We start from the raw sequence: 22,027 nt of genomic DNA on the forward strand, positions 1-22,027 counted from the left end.
CATTTTAATTGAATTGATTGAACAGATACTATTTAAACTGAACTGAGCTGGATGATTACATCACTGAATTCAATGATGAACTGCCTTTTTGCTTTATTGACACACTACTTTCCTATGTAATGCTGTTCAGTTGCTTTGTTACAATCTGTATTGTTAAAAGTGTTTTATAAATAAAGGTGACTTGACTTGACTATAAAAACAGTCAGCATTATGGTCTAGCCTGAGGATTTTTTCTTTTCTTTTTTTTAACACCACTGGAACAAAGAAAACAATGTGATTTCAAATATGAAATTTAATTGTAAGCTTGGCAAACAGTTTTGGAGAATTTGATGTTTCCCCATTCAAATAGATAGGATCTGCATTTGGATGCCCGAGAAGTGTTTCAAAGATTGTCGCCGAGTGAAATGACTTGCCTTAAAGGGACTTTGTTATCACCTCTAAAAATGGGAGGAAGTTACAGAAAGAAAGCCTGCTATGACTCTTTAAGTCCCTGATATAAGTTCAAGTTCAAGTTCAAGTCTGCTTTTTTTTTTTTCAATTTCCACATGTACAGTACATACATACAGAGAATCGAAATTGCGTTACTCTCAGACACCGGTGCATACAGATAACATTAACATTAAAGCCTAAAAAATCTAGATCAAATATGAAAATGTAGATACAACTATACAATAAGGGAATGTAAAAAAGGCATATAATAAAATTATAAATAAAGTTAACTAAAGCAGTGCAAGGCAAATTACAGATAGAGTGCAAATCAATGAAGTGAACAACAGAGCAGATAAAAGATTTTTAGTGCAAAAAAATCCCTTATTACAAATATCTTATTAAGTCTGATTAAAGTGACAAGTTAAAAAGGGCTCAAGAGCAGTTATTTTATTTAACTGACTGATAAGGTAGTTTATTTAGTATTTAGTTTAGTAGTTACGTTTATTTCACTTCTTCACTCTGGTGTCATGATTCTGCCCTCGTGTCCTTGATTTTTCCTAGTCTTGAGGCAGGATCATGACAGACCCGTGTTTTGTGTACAAGCGCATGGCCTTGTCTTTGGGCCATGTGCTTGTGTTGTCTCGTTCCCTTGCCCCGCCCCCCTTGTTATCCTAGTCGTGTCTTGATTGTCCCATCTGTGCCACCTGTCGTGTCTTGATTGTTCCCCCTATTTAGCTTTCCTAGTGTGCTCTGTCTTGCGTCGGTTCATTGTCATTGTGATTGTACCTCAACTGTGTTCTGCAATTGTGATTGTGTGTGAGATTGTGCTGTACCCGCTGAAGTCCTTGTATTACCGTGAGTGTTTATAGTTAGTATTTAGAGTCCTTGTTTATCTTGTCAGTCCAGTCCTGTTTTTGTTATTTAGTCTTTACCTTGCTCCGTGTTTTCCCCCTCGTGGGTTTTGTTTTCCCCTTTTTGTAATAAACCCTTTGTTTGAGAATCCCTGTCTGCACCTGAGTTCCTCCCTTACCAAAACCCTGACATCTGGAGTTGAAAGAAGCAATGGTAAACTCATTTTGAACATTTTGAGGCTGCCCACACTTATGGAAGCACTGTTTGGAAAAATATTTAAATACGTGCTGCACACTATCATCAAAGACCCTTTGTAGTTTGAAGGTGTTTACAAGCCGGAGTGAAGTTTACCAGAATGTTTGCTTTAATGAGCTGTTTTGAACTACCTTAAAAAAATAAAAATAAAAATAACTTGAAACAAACTTTGTTTTGGCCAAATTTAGTAGAAAATAAAATCACACCAGTCTGTTCTTCAGTTTAGCTTAGTGAGAAAAATAACTCATGTTCCTTCATTGTGATTAGCATTGTGGTGGAGTTTTTGGGATGTCTGTATTTCTGTTGAACATTTAAGAAAGGGATGTCATGGTCAGGTCCTGTCATGGTTAATAAGACAAGTATTGAGCAAATTAAGCATTTTTGTCTTTACCCCTCCAAGAACATAAAACCACAAAAGATAACAGATTAAGAATTGGAGTGTGCTCTTGTTCTTTAGGTCTCTAAGGAGCGGTCAAATGAGCTCAATGAACAACACAGATGGCTTGAGTAATTCTACACCCCTTACAGTTCTTAAAAAAATGGTAGTGTACTGTGGCAGCCTCATGTGCTAGTTTATTAGCATAAGATAATTGTCTAATTTTACTTGTAAATTTTTATTTACTTTCTGATTTTAATTGTCTAATTCAACATTTGAGAACTCAATTTAGTCTCCTTAGCTATAAAAGAGTAACTTCTGAGTAGTAACATTTTCCCTTATTGCCATAAAAAAGCATTATTCTGATTAAATGGCAGGTGCACGGGGTCTAAGCCTCACATCCTAGGCAGTACAGACCCAAAAGACTTCCAGTGTCCCTCAGTGTAAGAAAGGTTCACAAACAGCCCACCAGACCGAATTACACAGCAGACAGATCCAAAGTCTTTGGACATTTTAAAGAAGCCATTCACTGATGAAGTTCAGGGTGCAATGGTGTAACATAAAACCACTGGGTCTGTACGGCTGGATGACATGGCATTAAAGTTTGATAAAACTGAAGTGGATTGGTGGGAAAGCCCGTGTAGTAAGTGTGCACAAGGCTTTGCACTTACTAAAGAGAGATATGGATCTGTTACCGTGCCAAATGTCTGGTCTCACATGCACTGACATGAGCAAACAAACTCTGTGAACCTGATGTCAACTGATTAGTCAGCCACACGATCATTATCATCACTGACAAATAACTAGCATGTAAAATTAAAGGACATGACCTATATAATATATAAAGCTTATTCACTTTAGTAGTCTGACAAACAAGTGCAAACAAGTTGGACATGTAAAAAAAATTATAATGTAAAGTCATGTATAATAACACAGCTGTTTTAAAATCTTACCTGAATATTTTCTTAAATAAACCGCTAAGAACTAAATAATCAAAATAATCCAACAATGTACAAAATAATTGTAAAAAAAATTATAGTAGCATTAATACCGTAATTCTCAGATTTTATTTTACATATAATTGAAAACTTTGATGCAAAATGGCTACAGTAGTATTTATAAGAAACAAGAATTGGGCATTGAGGCAAGGGGTGTGAAAGTAGAGCTATATTTTCAGGTATGCAGATAAGTGGATACGCTACAATTGACCAGTCAGAATAAGGTATTCCAGAGATCCATGTAATAATTTCAAAACAGTTTCTTGCAAATTGTCACAATCATTAGCTGGAGTGCCCATAAACTCCAATAGAGGGCACTCCACTCAGGACTCTCGCATTTCTGTTTCCATTCTCTTTTTCAAACTCTAATTCCCATCCTGCCTCATTCCTGGGACTGATTGCACACACTCACACCTGCATCTAATAACACACACACACTGGAACCAAATTCACACACACACACACATTTAAGCAGCACAATCACTCTCAGTCTTTGCGAGTGCTCAGCCCCGTCTAGCATTTCAGAGCGTTTTTCCTGTGTTTGTTCTTCCCATGTCTGATTTTGGTATGTGTATGCCGCCTTTGATTCTCTGCCGCCTGCCCCGACCTCTGCTTGTGACTGTTATTGATTCTGAATATCCCTGACATACCTGACGCCGTTCCTGATTACTGCTTGCCCAACCATTCTTATAATAAAGTTCTGCATATGGATCTGAACGTCTCTGACTCAACGTAACAGAAGACTTTGCCAGTCAGGATCCAGCATCTTTTCGTATGGACACTGGTCAGATACGGATATGGCAAGCCTATTATTAGCCCTCAAGCAGGACACTGGATCACTCGAGGACTATGTACAAGAGTACTTAGACCTTACTTATTTATCTGATCTGCCAGATTTTGTGCCGATTGATTTTTTTTTTTTATTTTTTTTTTGGTGATGGACTAAATGAACCGCTAAAGTACGATTAATCATTGAGGGTCCCCACTCATCTCTTGGTCAGTTAATGGACTATGCATTGCTGACTGTTGGGTCAGCATTCACTGTGGGTGTCACGGCGGCACACGACCTGGACTCACTCACGCCATGGCTGCCACTACAGAGCCACTGCACAAGATGGCAACCGCAGTTAATCTTCCAGAGACAAGTCAGGTCCCCGTATATCAGGTCCCTGTTGATTTCCCAGAGTCTAGTCAAGTCACTGTTGACCATCCAGAGTCAGGTCAAGTCATCGCTGACCGTCCAGAGTCAGGTCACCATTAACACCCATGAGTGAAGTAAAACCACAGTTAAACTTTATGAGTAAGTCAAGTCACCGTTGATCAGGTCCCTGTTGATTTCCCAGAGTCTAGGCAAGTCACCATTGACCATCCAGAGTCAGGTCAAGTCACCGCTGACCCTCCAGAGTCCTGTCAAGTCACCATTAACACCCATGAGTCAAGTAAAACCACAGTCAAACTTCATTAGTAAGTCAAGTCACCGTTGATCTTTATGAGCCCAGTCAAATCACTACCGTTCTTCCACTTCATCAAGTCTCAGTAGATCTTCCAGAGCTTCGACATACAACAAAAGATCATCCAGAGCCTTGTCACGTCTCAGCCAAACTTCCAGAGCCTCTTCACATCCTGTCTGTTGCACCCAGCAATGTTCTCTCAGCCTGTTGTATTGCTGTCAAGGAGACTGTTACTGCGGTGGAACCCCCAGAGGTGATGGCAACTTCTGCAGAACCTTCGGAGGCATCAGTATCCATCCATGAACTTTCGTCGTGTCCTGTCATGGCTATGGAGGCCGCCTATGAACTCATTGCCTGTCCTGTAATGGCCACTGAGGCCGCTCAGGAACTCCTACCTGACCAGACATCTGCTCCGCCCTGGTCGGCTTCGGTCCCATCTGCTCGGCTGTGGTGGCCCTCTGTTCTGCCCTGGTGGGCTTCTGCTTCATCTGCTCGGCTGTGGTGGTCCTCTGCTCTGCCTTGGTGGGCTTCAGTTCCACCTCCACCGCCCCGGTGGGCTCCAGTTCCAACCATTCTTATAAAGTTCTGTTTTGCATATGGATCCGAACGTCTCTGCCTTTTTTTTTTTTTGGCCCATTTTCCCTTTAATTGGATAGGAAATAGCAATCAAAGGGAAATTACCTGAGCTGGATTCAGAACTGTGTCAAGAAGAAAGCGTCTGGGAATCTAGGAGGTTGCTACACTCTCAATTCCAATCTTTCAACCTATATGTTGTTTTTTTTCTTCATCAGCATGACCGAAATCATTCAGCTTATATTGCTGTTTTTCTTTCAAAGTTAAATTGTGTTACTTATCTCATCCCATCTATCCTTGCAAAAAAGAAATGTATGCACGTATGTAATTAGTATACACATTTAAAAAAATTGAAAAATAAACGAAACATTTACTTAAATGTAAAAAAAAAAAAAAAAAAAACTTAAAAGTATATTGCTTTTTGTTTAGATTATAGATTCATTTCTAGCACTTCTCTCAAGGTTATCAAGCTTGGCTTTGTGAAAAAGAGCACTTAATTGTATTTCATATATCTATTTAAAATGAGTTCACTTACATGACCATGTTTCTACATGGTATACTCGGATACATTTCTCTTAGCGACTGTACAATCTAAATCATTGTTTTAATAATTTTTCTCAGGATTTAAAGACACTTATTTTGGTGTGATTTGCCTTAGTAAAGCACATGCGAAGCACTTGATTATAATTTGAAGCAGTGTGTAAGCACAACTGATTCACTTTGAAACAGTCTCCATATATATTTATTTAAATAACATCCTTTTGACGTTTATTAATCATTACTCTATGACAACAGATCCATATCATAATTGTGAAAGGTTACACAGAGAGGTTTTTAAGTCTTTAGTGGTTCAAAAACACTCTTAAGTTCAACACATTTCATTTAATCATAATTAACATGCAATTAAGTGCCCCTAGAACTTTACCTTTAGTTTGCACTTACGTATATACTTTTTATGTCACTTACATATAAGTTATTTTTAAAAGTATGCTGAAGTATTTGTTCCACAAAGGTTGTGGACGGTAATTCAAAAGTTGTGCCGCAACTAAATAGATCAGAGCACAACTTGCTGCACCTCATGGCCAAAATACAAATGTTTGCATCCAAAAACCAAACAACAAACAGGATTGCAGGGTTAATCAAATGATGTGTCAGTTGCTTATGAAGGAGGACACCTCTGGAGTCTCTAATGCCAATCCTGGTTTCAGACTCACTTTCCTCGATGATCAAGTGATGCCAGAGCTTTGGAAGTTCAAAAACAGTGTCTTCTTCTATATCTGTTCTCTGTATCTCTAAGATACAGATACCTCACCTCATATAAATTCCAGTTTGAATACTAAGCCACTATGCTGTTTGGTCGCATTTGTGCAACATCAAATTTGACACTCAAAAAGCAGCCACTACATAAGGACCATTTCTCAGTTTGTGTTAATAGAAAGAGCAGTGCAGGCAAGCTTAACAGGTGTGGTTACAAACTGATCTCAATGTATGTTGTTTTAAATGTTAAATGAGTAAAGGTATGAGTATATATATATATATATTTATATAGACCTTAAGGCCACCACTGCAGAGGGAATCAATGGATCTTGTTGACACTGATTTAATTTGATTTGGTGATAGCCCAACAGGGTCTTATTATTCTTATTTAACTGAATTTGTTGATTAAATGTCAGTATTTTACATAAAACAAGATGCATCTAATAGGTATACATAATAGGCATAATAAAGGGAAAAATACCTGCTGATATCAATTTAAGGAGGCAAATATCATCCAATAATGGGACAAATTAATTTTACTTTTATGAATGGCAGTGGAGAAGAATTGTTGAAAGTCATTGTATTTGCTTTCTTTGCACACAAAAAGTATTCGAGTAGCTTCATAAAATTACAGTTGAACCACTGATGTCACATGGACTATTGAAACGATGTCAAAGTAGCTTTACAGTGTTAAACAGGAAAATAGTGTGTCAATAATGTGAAGAGACAATAACAAACAAACAAAATTTTACCATTAAATTCAGTTAATTGTTGATTCAGTGATGTCATCATCCAGTTCAGCTGTCTTCCAATAGTGTCTGTGCAAAAAACCAAAAAGCTCAAAATATTGGCAGACATTAAGCATTTCCAACTAAGCAAGCCAGACACGACAGGCAAGGAACCAAAACTCCATCAGTGACATAAATGGAAAAAAAAACCTTGGGAGGAACCAGGCTCAGACAGGGGGCCAGCTCTTACTACAGTAAATTTTTGGTTCTTGAACATCATAGCTCAGTGGTTGTCTATAGAGGGTCAGAAAGAGCTCGGAATTCATCATGAGGGTGAGTAATTAATGACAGGATTTTCATTTTGGTCTGAACTATCCCTTTAATTGAAAAAGATAATGCATAAATTCTCTAAGCACATTAGCTCGTGAAGGTCAAGGAGAACAGTGTATTAAATTCCTTAAAGTATATTAAAGTCTAATGCAGAATTTTAATGTCCACATCAATAACATAACTCAAAGTGTGAGTCAAGCAATATGATTCAGACCTTGCTTCTATGTTGGGGCAAAAATTGTGGACAGTATTTTCCTGAAAGCTGAAGTTTAAGTTGGACTGGAATATTATTTAAAAAAAATGCTGTATACTGGTGGTATTACAAAGTATTAAAAGGCATATTTCTCTAACAGTCTATACAATTCCTTGTGAAAAGAAGTGCACTTTAGCATATTAAAAAAAATACATTATAGTTTAAATTCATTATGCAGTTAGCTGGACTTAATGATTTTTAAGTGGGACTTAAGTACATGATAATACGTCACTTCAAATGTACAATAGACCTTTGTCAGAGTATTGCCATATTAATTTTTTTACAGAAATGAAAATGAGACTGTGAGAGATAGAAGTATAGTGTGTTCAGGGGATTGTACTGGTGTTTAACAACATGTCAATCATTCAGCTAACTAAACATCTTTCAGGAAAAAATAAAATAAAATAAAAAAACTTTTAGTAAACAAAAACTCCATAAACACAACAAAGTTGTTTCTTTGACTTCAGTCAATATTTGGCAGTTATCATGCTTTTCACTTTAGAATACAGATCCAAATAATAAGTAGTCTCTTATGAAGGATTTGGTAATACTTGAGCATTACTAGTGGGTTACTATGACCCCCACTTCAGAATTAATTATAAATTCTGCATTATTCATATTAATTATGAATGTGTACATCAGTATTTCTTAGTAGTTATCTGGGAGATATTGAAAAAAAAAAGAAGAAAGAAAAGAAGTTACTGATTAGCTATTAGTAAACTACCACTTTTAACTGAGTGCTATTACTAATTCTAATTAGTTTCTTGTTAGTTAATAGTAGTTACTATATCGCAGGGCTCCAAACAAAAAAAAATTAGTAATTTTGAGCAATTTAAAATTGAGCCATTGGTTCTCATATGAAAAAAAGTTAAGCACTAAATGATTCTTTTAAGGTGCCTCAGAATAAACGTTATTATTATTATTATTATTATTATTATTTTATTTATTTATTTGTATTTTTTATTACATGTTAACATTTCAATCATAGTGTAATTTGTTTATGTATCATCTTTTCTTGACTTTATCAGCATTTTAATCCATGTTGTAGATGACCTGGGAAGGAAGTTACTAAGGTTCACTTAAAGTGGGACGTTGTTTATTACACAGAATCTGAATCAATATCATGGACCACAACATCTCTTGGCCACTGAGTGTATTCTGGGCTCCTCCTCAATACATTCTGTAAATACTGTCATACATTCTTAAAAATAAAGGTGCTTCACGATGCCATAGAAGAATCTTTTTTTGTCTAAATCTTTAACATCTGAAGAACTTTTACGTTTCGCAAAAGGTTCATGTGGCGAAAGAATGTTCTTCAGATTATAAAAAGGTCAAAAAGAGATTGGCTCTTTAAAGAGCCTTTGACTAAATGATTCTTTGTAAAAACTAAATGGTTCTGTGAAGAATCTTTTAAGCACCATTATTTTTTAAGAGTGTATGTCTTTCACACTTTCAGCCTGTTTTTCTTAATTAGTAAAATTCAATTTTATAGGAAGGGTTGAATCGTACAGACAACAGGTTAAGTAAAAATATTCAAGTCCATAGCGCATAAATATAGCAAAATGCTCGTCTTTATAGTTATTTTTTTAGCTGACTGATGAGCTTATGGACACCGAATGGTTACTGAGGTGAATGTATATTACAGTACATTGCACTTGCAATGTTTACAAGCTTTTCACATTTTCCACAGTTTGAAACTGTATAAAATAAAATAGCCTACCTTTTGATGTTAATTCTTGTTCATTATGTACTCTAGTAGTAAAGAGAAAGGTACAGTATGATAGGTTCACGTGCTGCTTGAACTGATACTTTGTTTATTATAAAGTAACAAAGCACAACGCTTCTTGCAATTACAAGACGGCAAGTGCACTTCGAATAATGAAGTCCACGCATTAACAGGACACAGCATAGACCTAAGATCTTGTAAAGAAGAAGCCATATTATTAATGATTATAAGCAATAATTGTTATTCTATATTCACACAGCTGACAGCTTTACCTGTTGCAGTTTGTTCAAGTTGTGCATGGAATAAACGCTGTTTCTCTACACTTTCTCTTCAAGTCTCCATCATTCCTCCCTCTCTCTCTCACACTGCTCAACTGAGCTATGTTTATCAGGTGTGCGTCAGAGCTGCTGTGCAGCAGAGATGAGGACTGTTTGAAACTCTTTTTTCCACTAAAACTTTGATGCACATCATCTCAGTTTAATACATGAACATGATAAAAGATGTGATCGCAAAAAAATCAGAAAAAAAGGCATTACATGCAATTTTTTTAAGTTATAACGTAAACACATAGGCCTAGTCGCCAGTGGCGACCTCAACAAAAACTTGACTCACAATTTACATTTATGGTCCGAAATGCGACTATTTTAGTCACAGTTTGGAGCCCTGGAATGTTAATAGAGCATTTGTCATTTCTTCATGTGTGGTTATTGATTGATGATGAAACAGTATTCTAAAGCAAGACTGCTTATATGATTCGCTTTTGTTGTGTGTGACTACAACACCACCTATGTGACACTTTTATGGTAGCATTTATGGTAATTAAAATATATTTTAATGTAATTTCCACTGATACCTGAATGCCATCTATTCGTAAAGACACATTTGTAATAATAAGGTTGCAATTCAGTAAATTTAACATATATTACCTTTACATGTAATATTGATACACACAACAGCTAAAATTATAAACACATACTTTCCATGTGCTTTAATATGTTAATCAATATACTAACAACATACTAGTTTTATTAAAAAATACTGACTTTCAAATTAAATTTAATTTAAAAACTAATTTTCCAGTGTGGCTTTTCATTTCAGTAATATTATATTATCTGCAAGTACACTTTCAACTACAAGTGTACATACAATACAATTAAGCACACTCCTTTATCATAAGAGATTAGAAAAAGCATTCTTTAAACATGGAAATAAATGTATATTTCATGGAAATAAATGTATAATCATTCATTCAAAGTAGTTTGAAAGTAGGGCTGTAAAAAATAACAATTATGATATGGCCTTGTTGTCATAAAAGCAATAATTAATAAACCGCTGTGTTTTAATTAAATATAGAACCTGCCGTTGAAAGTTAAGTGACATACAGCCAAGCATGGTGACCCATACTCAGAATTCGTGATCCGCATTTAACCCATCCAAAGTGCACACACACTGTGAACACACACCCGGCGCAGTGGGCAACCATTTAAGCTGCGGCTCCCATGGAGCAGTTGGGGTTTCGGTGCCTTGCTCAAGGGCCCAAGGCTCGAACCCACAAACCTAGGGTAAGGAGTCAAACTCTCTAACCACTAGGCCACAACTTCCCCAAAACAATTCAATGTGAATGAGATGTGCTGTGCTTAAAACAGTGTTTAAAGCCAGTTACAGAGTGCAGTATGTGCTCAATCCACAAAAGCTCCACCTCAGAAGGTAATTCTTCTTTGAAGCGTGTTGCTTATAGCTTGCACTGTGAACACACTGCACATCCAGGTAACAGAAAAGGAAGAGATGCCAGCAATTCATCCTAGATTCAAAGTGTTCTTAATGTTTCAAAGTTTTTAAAAATGCAAGTTTAAAGCAAAAGAAAGACAGAGGACACATGTCAAAAAGATGTCAATTTCAAAAAGGATTACAGTGTGAAAGCAAACAGACCGCAGCAAGTCTGGCGCCTTATTTGGCTTAGCTTGAGATGCGTCTTTTCTGTATGCATATGCATACACGTATGCTCACCCATATGTTTCCTCACTATGTTACCAATTCAAATCAGATCTCCAACCCAATATCAAACAAAGCATGCTCATGGCAAATGATGCAAATGAGCAGAAGAGAGCCACATGCATCAGTTGTGTCTTTGGGCTCACATTCTTCTTGGCTTTATGTGTGTGAATCACCAGGCAGAGAATTAGAAATCAGATGCATTATGGGGTAAAAACTCAAAAAGTAAAAGTTTTGACCAAATTCAATAATATGTCTGAATACTGCATAGACCTACAATTTAAAATAATAATAATCATTATAAATAATAATAATATGGACAAAATTCATGGATTCAAATTTCAAATGTAGTGCAACCAGCCCATCATGTACTAGAGTGCGTTTCGATTGGGGATAATAATGTGGCTACTGTTGGAGAGCATCTGATCTTTTCTGGAATCTGATTCAACCTTGATAGATGCAGATATAAGCTCTGTGTTATCTGAAGGTTTTAGATTCAGTGCACAGGAGCTGCTACTGTTTTGTGGTTTGCTCATAACTCAAATGATCTGCTGCCACTAAGGTATAAAAGCTACTGTCTGTTAATTGAGATTTGACAGATGAATTTGGACTTGTCAAGTGTGATACAACTTCGGCATCTCTGATATTACTTTATTCACTGTTGAAATGGTTACAGGTTATAGTCACAAATAAAATATGAACTCGACTTCCATTGTAAGCCTCTGTTTTAAGCTGCTGTGTGAACAGGACATTTTGACTCTCACACCTGTTAGTAAATGTGCACGTTAATCCTAAACACTAACACTTCAGTGTAGAAAGTGAGTGTTCATATTGAGATATCCTGCAACAACCCGTGAAGCCTGCATTAATCCAGACAACATTCAACATTATTTATCTTAGCCTGAAATTCAACCGCACTCACTGTAAATAATTGAACACAAATGGGATTGAATATAAAGAGATGGACAGCATGTTTACCTTGCAGCCTTCACAGGCACTGACACCATAGTGGTACCCCGAGGACTTGTCCTGGCAGACAAAGCAAGGTTTGTAGACACGAGGAGGGGGAAGAGGTGATGGAGGACTGGGAACCAACTCCTCAGAACTGGTGCTCTGAGTCTCAATGGCTGTAGACACAAAAAAAGAGACAAAAACATAACTGATGATTAAGATGAAAATATATTCCAATGTTATACACACACACACACACACACACATATATATACATTCAAAATATTACAGCATAAGGTTGTAACATTAAGCTGAACTAAAATGAAGGGGTCAGAATACCCCCCGCCCACAATGACTGACAATGATTTACATATTTATAAGCAATAAAATAATTGCAAATACAATGCAATATTTAATATATTGCCTGTCTGTAGCTGACTGCTATGCGTCTGAATTAGTAAAGTTGGTTTATAGGACAAGATAGACTGATTTCAATCTGTCGTATATTGAAGGAATCATAGTAGCACATGGCTTCTAAAAAGCAGGCTTCTAAACAGTGTGCCGTCTCTATGATCCAAAGAAACAAGACTTGCTCGAATTGATTTTTTAACGCACTTCTGAGCACATCAGTTTACTAAACAACATTACTGAGGACAAACGACTTTCTTGTTTGAGAGAGTTGAGACAGGATAAAGAGACTACACTTATTGTCAGTGGATGAGATTGATTCCTGTGTTGAGTAGTTGTGTTGTGTGTGCAGAATAACAAGGGCACGTCGTTGAAGCTGAATTAGCCTCAGGCTTAAGAAGTTTAATTTTCAGAGAGACCTTGACCAGGTATGTGTTAACATTTGATTCAGCAGTTTTAGGAGTATGAAGATCTTTTAAACACTCTTTATACTTGACAACCTTCAAAACCAAGAGAACTGTTTTCTTCTTTGGGAAAACAGACGCCTTTGTAGATAATACAAAGTCTTTTATAAGCCTTTGTTTCAATATTTTTTATAGGTTTCAAACTGAAATATACCTTTCAACAGCACTAAAGTTTAGGGATGTCAGCTGTCGATGAGCCCTTGAGACAGATCCGCTGAGAAGATTGTGTTAACTAGACAGCATCTGATCTGTGTTTCAGTCTGGAATTAAACCATTCCATGCTGATTTTATCAAGCCAGGGGAGAACTGACCCCCGACTGAGCCTTGTTTTTCCCAAGGTTCGTCCTCATTTCTGTCACAGATGGAGATTTGGTTCTTTGCCACTGTCGTCTTTGCCTTGCTTAGTTGGGGACGCTTGACTGATTGCACAGACACTATTGGAGGAGAGCTGAACTGGATGATAATGTCACTGATTCATCAATGAGCTTACTATAACTTTTTGTTATTGTCCTCTTGCATTATTGACAAATAAAGCTGCTTTGACACAATCTGTATTGTATAAAGCATTATACAAATAAAGGTGACTTGTCTTGACTTGTTGCCAAGAGTGGTCCTGAATGATCCTCCAAATGAACCTCCACAGCCGATCCAGGACTGTTGTGCACACCAATCCACTAAATTATGTTTATAATGTATGTTTCTCCACTCAGTGAGCTAATAACTCAATGAAAGATAACTACTTACTTGTTCTTTGCTAGTATATGCTATGTTAGATACTTTAAGCTATTTTTTCAACATCTGAATACATTTAGCTGATCTCTGGGTCTGGTGGTAACACTTTTAGCTTAGCTTAGCATAGCTTAGCATCTCACTCAAAAATGACCAAAGAGTTTATATATTTTTCCTATTTAAAACTTGACTCATCTGTAGTTACATCATGAACTAAGACCAACGAAAAATGAAAAGTTGCGATTTTCTAGGAGGATGTGGCTAGGAACTATACTTCTATTCTGGCGTAATAATCAAGGAACTTTCCTGCCGTACTACGGGTGCAACAGGCGCAGTGATATTACGCAGCACCTGAAAATAGTCCCAGCTAGGTAAATTCAAATAAGCCTGTTTATATATATATATATATATGTCTATTTATATATGTCTATATATATATATATATATATATATATATATATATTAGGGGTGTAACGATACGCGTATTCGTATTGAACCGTTCGGTACGACGCTTTCGGTTCGGTACGCGGTACGCATTATGTATACCGAACGGTTCGTTGGAGTAATTAATTATATTTGAAAAAAAAAAAAAAAAAAGAGAGAGAAAGAAATATAATGATATGCGTTCAACAAGGTAGCCCAATAACCCAAACAACGTAACAGGCAACGCCCCTGACACTCCCGAAGAAGAAAAAAACACCATCTTATATGTTTATGTTAGGCTACTCAGCAGGCGCTCGCTCACTCAGTACGCGCTGAAGGCTCGTTGCAAAATAGCCAATGCGTTTAACAGACTAGAAATGAGAAGATCCTCCAATAACCAACAGGTCTGGTGTTTGGGTGCACTTTGGATTCCCTTTAAGCTATAATGGTGATGGCAAGAGAGTGGTGGATAAAAAAACAACGGTATGTCGCATCTGCAACATGACAGGTAAGCACGTCTTTCTCCTCCTTTTCAAAGCGCTCGGGCAGAAGCGCTCATGAGGCGTCTGTCTTTGCTAAGCAACAATGACGTGCTCTCTCCATGAGACGCGGAAATTTCAGCGAAGGATAAATGGATTTGCAGCTCTAAAAATTGCTTGCAGTAGCTCTGCTACTAAATTTATTTCAAAATTGCAATCCATATACAACTATGATCAGCTGTTCCTTCATCTTGGCTGAGCTCTCAACCTTGTTACGGGAAAGGATGAAGCTGATTGGTTAGTTCTTGTCACATGACCCGCGGTGCGCTTGCGGTATTCTGAAAAGTTGAGATGTTTTTACATTTTGCTGTATCTAAAACGTATCGAACCGAACCGAACCGTGACATCAGTGTATCGTATCGAACCGAACCGTGAATTTTGTGAACCGTTACACCCCTAATATATATATATATATATATATATATATATATATATATATATATATATATATATATATATATCTGTTTTGTAAGGGCACAGCTCTAAATCCAGATGAACAGGATTGATAAATCTCTATTTAAACACGCATTGATTGTGTACAGCTGAAGTCTCTCTCTGAGTGCTTGATTTGGTCATTTGGAAAGATGGATGACTCTTATTGATCTCATATCTCACTCATGCACCTCCTCAGTGACGCTTCTGTGAGGGAAGCCTGATTAAATTAATGGAGGCAGCCTGACATTTGTTTTCATTTGAGTCAAGACTATTAGTGCTGCGGCTTGTGGTAGAAAACAATGCTTTCCATCTGGAGAATAGAGTCACTGGTAGTATCCTGTTTGACACTGTAAAGCTGCTTTTAAACAACCAGTATTGTATAAAGCGCTATACAAATAAAGGTGACTTGACTTGACTGAGAGACTTGCTTAACATGTTTAATAGGTACGATTAAACAATCACAATTAAATTAAGAGATTATTTACCCAAGAGAGTTGTAGTCCACAATCAAAATGGCAAAAGATGAACTAGTTTTTGGCAGAAAACACACCGAACAGAAGAACATGAATATAGTGGTGCATACCCATCCATCTTATATGCAAATGCCACATAGAAAGGCCTCAGCCAAGGCTCAATCCAGGGACCTTCCTGCTGTGAGATGACACTGAGCTACTGTGCCGCCTTACGGCAGCACATTTATAACGAAATCATAATTGTAGCACTGTAGGCAAAAAAACTGAATTCTTCCATTATAACTCTGGGTTATTACACCAGAGAGAGGAAGAAAGATGACATCTGCAGAATATAAATAATCATTCTTACATTTCACTCATTACTGTTTATTTGAAACGCAATGCAGAGACGAGAGGTTCAGGCCACCTGCGGACACATATGATGCACATTAAGGCTTTTCCATTTACTCTTTCTGGTGGCAGGCTACATTCACCACATGAGGTGCATAGGAACCTCTCTCCATTTTCTGGGCGATTAAATCTCATCGAAGTGGCCGGGCGACTTCCTGCATGCTAACATACACAGAGCAGCCAGCAGATGAGTAAAGGACAATGACAGACAGGACAGAAAGAGGGCAGCAAAAATGGTCCGCTGAAGCTGTGCTGTTACAGAAAGTCTCATGGCTTGTCTTACTGAACTCTTACCCTCTGGCTGAACCCACCGCAGGGTCAAACAGGAAACTCTCACACCCATCCCAGGCTATTCACTCAATGGGGGGAAAGCAAACTGAAAACAGCACTGCTGATGCACACAGTCAACCCAGAGACAAGTTTGACCGGTCGACTGCCACGGAAAGAGAGAGAATGGGGATGAGAATAACAATTCTGAAGGAATGTGCACAGGAACCTATTGGAATTTCTACCAACCAGTCTTAAAAGGGTTCCCAAATGGATCCAGATGGGAACTACAGATGTGGATAATACAAAACAAAAACTTCTACTCAATTCTGTTTAGTTGTGAAATGATTTCTAGTACAATACCCAACAGGATAAAATGCTTCTGCAGGGCATTGCAAGAAATGTAAATAACCTAAAAACTACCAAAGTTACAGCAAGTTATTTTAATACAATACTATTACTATAGTATACTATTGTTAGAACCTGTTAACTGGCACCCTTCCCCTCTGTGGAAGCCTACATTTACTTCACTACATTACAATTAAATCTAATCTAATCTTGACGAACTATACTGTATATCGTTGGAAAGGTCTAAGACTCCCAAATATATATTTTACCAATATTATTTGTAAAAAATTATGTAGGAAAAGTAATCGATTAATTTATGACAAGAGTGGACCCTCAAAAATCTAAATTATAACTTATAAGTTTTGACCTTTGTTTAAAAAAAAAGACTTCTTTGTTGCCTTTTTCTCTATCACATTTTAGAAATCATCAGAAATTATATATCGACTGAAAACTTAAAATCCCCAAATTCATCCTTTAAAACCCATTTTAAAATCAGACATTGCATTACCATGTGAATGGTACATCAATATCATGTTACAAAATATTTTCATTCATGAATTATAAAAATGTAAGTTTGGATCGTGCACTATAAAGTCAATGTTCAAAAATGTGAGTGACAATTAAGGGGTTAATATAATACTATTATTTTAAGATGTATTAACAACCAATAAATGTCCAGGTTAAGAAATAATTGTTATTTTTATTCTTATACTTTTATTAAGTTTTTTTATTTTCAATTTGCATATATCAAGGTCAGAAACTAGGCACGGCTAAGGGTAAAAATTACACTAAAAGTAACAGTAACATATGTATTACTGTACATAGTGACTTTTTTATTATTATTTCACATTAATCTGGTGACAGTGTATTAAAAATAAAAGATTAACAATAAGCAACAAAAGTGTAAATAAGTCTAGGAACAATCACTGTGTGTTACTGCATCTTCGTCCGATTGGTATGTGTCCTCTGAAAAGAGCCTTTGTAATTATACCTCTTTTGTTCTGTATGCCATACAAAACAAAAGTAAATGTCTCCATACTGGATATTCACCACAATACATGAGCTGCTTAACACAAGTGAATGCAAAAAAATAAAATAAACAGTATAATCACAGGGAATAAAGAAAAAAAGAGAGAGAGGACCGACAGGCATTTCCTGTTCGTCCCTGAGAGAAAGTCTGAGCTCTCTGAGGAAGAATAGTTACGTGATCATAGCTTAAACAAAACATATTTAGTGGTTTAGTGGTGTCATGTTAGTAGCACAAATGGTGAGTTATACACCTAAGTTTTTTTTTTTTACTTTAAAGGGGTTTTGGGGTTTTTCAAATCACTAACCCGGAGTAAGAGCAATCGTAACAGCAAGGCCCTTCCTTACCAACCATCATCAGTATATTACATGCAGCTTCAACCCATTTCAAAGTTGTTTTAGAGCTTTTTTATTCATGCAGTACAGCCGTCAGATCACAGATGCACAAAATTAGCTTGCCGTGCACACTGTGACAATGGCCTTTCAAGTCTGCCTGTGAAGCGCTAAAGAGAGAGAAAGACAGAGAGCGAGCGAGCAGTGGTCGTAATTAGCACATATCACACTAGCCTAATGGAGGGAGGTGTATAAATATCTTGCTCTAATCTCTTCAAATGCCTCTTATGATGTTTTCACATGCTGAGGCTAAAGGGTTGAAACATAGCTAAGAGCTCTGATGACAGACTAGAGGTCTGGGAATACTGGGAATTGAGCCCAGCACAAATCTGTTGTGTTGAACTGCTTAAATTATATTAGATAGGTTTCCCAAATCTCTCAAATCTGGTTCACTTGAACAGAGAAGGATTTGGACTAGGTTATGGCAAATAAACTGACAGCTGTGGATTCCACAGCTCATAAGTCACTATAAGAAATATTTCAGGGCTCACACAGCATTTTTTTTTTCTTATCTTATTTCTTAATTTATTTTGTTATTTACTAAATGTCATTAGACAATACAGTAATAAGTAGCTAAAATTGGTCACTTAGTGTAAATTTTGAAAACCACTAAGCAAAAATATAGATTCAAAATAATGTTGTTGCTTTGATGAATCATCTTTTTTATTATTATTACCGTATATCAGAATGGTATCCTATATAGGAAGCTGTATTTTTATCTAGTTGCATATGCACAGGTTGTGACAAAGCACACGCTGTTATCAGAGCAATATACAAACAATGCAATGGAAAAACACTGAAGAAACTGAAGTACTGAAGAAAATTCCCCAAACTTGCCCAGTAATTCTCAGAGGGTGAAAAAAAATCAGCACATTCAAAGTCACAAAGTTGAAATACATGACTGTTCTTGTTTCTTGTGAAGCAAGATGTGGTTACAAATGTGCTAAATATATTGTATCACTGAATCACAATTACAGGTATTACATAAATCACAATACTAATAGGACAATAACTGTTGTAATATTGAATCTGCAGTTTCCCTATACAGGGAATAATGCACAAATGGATCATGCAATTGTTTGAAAATATTTATATATGTCATGTAAACTAAAAATATTCTGTATATTGATAGAGTCCAACAAATAACCCAATTATTACAATTAATTATTTATTACAATAAATAAGTAAATAAGGGCAAACTCATCCTTCTTTGCACCAATTCATTCTCGTTCTCAATTGACTGCACCACAGATGAACACAAGCTGTTTAATCAGAGCAATTTACCAATACACACTAATGATGATCATTTTCTAATTCACTGAGATGCGAATAATCACATTTAGATTGGGTGATTACTAAAGAATCTGGTGGCCTATAGAAAATAATTTAACTACTCATAGTTGCTGAACCAAAGAACACAACAAGACATAATGATGTGTGAAAATTATGCCAATTTCCATTTCATGGTAGTACAGATTTTGTTTTATTTTACTGCAGTTTCATTTTAGCCTTAGTTAAGATCAAGCAGGTCTGGGGAAAATTCAAGATAGAGCTCAGGAAGACTATATAATGTGAGTCATACAGTAAATCAAATGCTATTCAGTCAGATTGAGTGAATGGATTGAGGTAATCGCTCTGGTACAGCGCAAACACGGGCATCTCAGGGAGCTTGAGTGTGCTGTTGACACCATCATACGGCTGCCGTCCGATAAGGGCCACTTTGCTTTGATTTGTGTCCACTGAGCAAATATGGCTTGGGAAATGACAGTGAGTGTGCACTCAGTGCTATCTTCATGAGGGCCATTAGGATGTAAAAATAAATAGTGCTTTTGATGGTAAAGGACCAAACAAACATTTGGATGAATTGCGTTTAGGATATGCTTTCACAATAAATGAGCGCTCAAGCAAGCTTAGATAAAAATAAATAAATAAATGTAATGAAGTTACAGTTGTGTATAAAGAGTTGGTTTCAGGGGTCTTTTCTGCGTCTATCTGTGTGTGTTTGTGTGTGAGTTGGGGCCGACGGGTGTCAAAGTCATGAATGTTTACAGAGCACATTCCTAAAGCTGCTGCACCGACCATAAATCACGGAGAGGAAACAGCTTCCACAAAGTGCAGATAGAGTGTATAGTGTTCGGCTGCATCTACAAATCAGGGGGACTGCATTTTTGGACATCATAGGCATGTAACAATATTTACATTTTGCTACACACCATAAAGGAACTTGGACTTGTTACAGAACTTAATATTTAATATTCCATTAACCCTTTACTGATCAGACATTAACTGATCACTAAAATGAACACTTCACTAAACAGATTCCATGCTAAAAACATTACTAGTAATTACAATAGTATGAATAATGCAATTACAAGCAGCTCCATTACAATCTACTCCACCTACAATACTGCAAAGGATGACCTCAAAAAGTACTGTAGCAGTGTAACTGCAATACCATGGTACTTTTAGAAATACTGTACTTTTGAATAATGACAACGTACCATGAAATAGTATAGTATTTAATTCGACAGAAAATGTATAAATAAATAAATAACCAAAAACAAAACACATACAGTAATATTGTAGTACCATAGAGTCGCCTATATTTATACTTTTTTTCTGTTATCACTAATGTATAGTGTAATTTATCATTGTATCATAATTTGTATCATTGTAAAGATAATAGGTGTGTGTGTGTGTAGAGCAAACATTATTACCATGGTACACTGATGGTATAAGATGGCAATATCATGATTACATACCATGCTATTGGATATATACTTATTGATATATAAGTTATTGAATGATTACAGTTTAAATAATTCCATATGACATATTCAAAACATCGCATTACCATGTCAAGTCATCAACAAAAAAAAAAAAAAAATAGTATAACTATGGTTATGGGTGATTGTATCAGATGGTAATGTCATGGTATTTTGTCATAACACCACTGAACTACATTGGTAAAGTGGATTACCGTGGCACATTTTGGTACCGTTAATTAATATGAATCCTTTATTAAAATGAATAATTGCAAATGTCAATTAAATGCTGATTTATCACGAATGAAACGCCACGCATATAGATCGTTGTAAAAGAAAAAGAAGGAAAAAGGAAAGTAAGGGAATAAAAGTATAGACCTACAGTGTTTGGTGCGTCGGTGTTGCCAGCTGAAGCACGCTTTGAGCGCTTTCTCCTGTAACATACATGATGAAGAACTGGACGAGTAAAACTCCAGCATGTGTCCCGATAACACATCCATACAGTCAAACATCGTGCACTTTATTTCACTGAAGAATAAAATAATTAAATATCAGTCTGGTTATCCTTCATTTGTTCACAGAAACTCCATCAAACTCTCACTGTGTTTTGGCACGCGCAAATCTCTCTCCATTTCCATACATTCACCAGAAATCATGCGATCCATCCCGACCATCACTGGCGGTTTTCCTGCTTTTTCAAAGTAAAAACGATCGTTAAACGGATATAAATACGGTTCCGCTCGGTGTTGTGTCCCGTTCCGGTTAACGACAGCGCTTCTCAATAATGAGGGATGCTTTTATAAATATATCGCGTTTAAACTCGCAATGACGGATTTCGGATCCTGCTTGCGTGCAGCTCATTTCCTAGTAGTTCATTCCGACACAATGAAAGATTGAGTTGCCTAATATATGCGAGTGAACTTTCTGTGAACCTTTCCGAGGCTGCTAACCTTCAAATGACCCACACCAGTGTGACATCACCAGCATTCTCTCTCTCTCTCTCTCTCTCTCTCTCTCTCTCACACACACACACACACACATACACACACACACACACACCAGCAGCTCCACAAGGTAGGAGAGGCTGAGAGCAAAAACACAGCTCCAAACAGCTTTTCCCTCAAAAGAATATTCCCTACACATATATAATAATATAAAGTTACAACTTTACTGCAATTGAGCTAAGAGCAGTACAT

General features: G+C 36.6%; 1 protein-coding gene across 1 annotated transcript in view; it reads right to left on the minus strand.

Annotated features, from left to right (window-relative positions):
* LOC127935801 (retinoic acid receptor beta) overlaps positions 1 to 21,763 on the minus strand; it is a 95,135-nt gene extending 73,372 nt beyond the window's left edge. Inside the window, exons 1-2 of the mRNA XM_052533983.1 lie at positions 21,214 to 21,763; positions 12,199 to 12,347 (exon numbers count right to left, since the gene is read on the minus strand). Coding sequence (XP_052389943.1) covers positions 12,199 to 12,347; positions 21,214 to 21,343 — 279 coding nt within the window. The 5' untranslated portion in view covers positions 21,344 to 21,763. The remainder of the gene's footprint in view (positions 1 to 12,198; positions 12,348 to 21,213) is intronic.
* Between the last annotated feature and the right edge of the window lie 264 nt (positions 21,764 to 22,027).

Source organism: Carassius gibelio, chromosome A19 (genome assembly GCF_023724105.1).
Source record: "Carassius gibelio isolate Cgi1373 ecotype wild population from Czech Republic chromosome A19, carGib1.2-hapl.c, whole genome shotgun sequence".
Classification (NCBI taxonomy): domain Eukaryota; kingdom Metazoa; phylum Chordata; class Actinopteri; order Cypriniformes; family Cyprinidae; genus Carassius; species Carassius gibelio.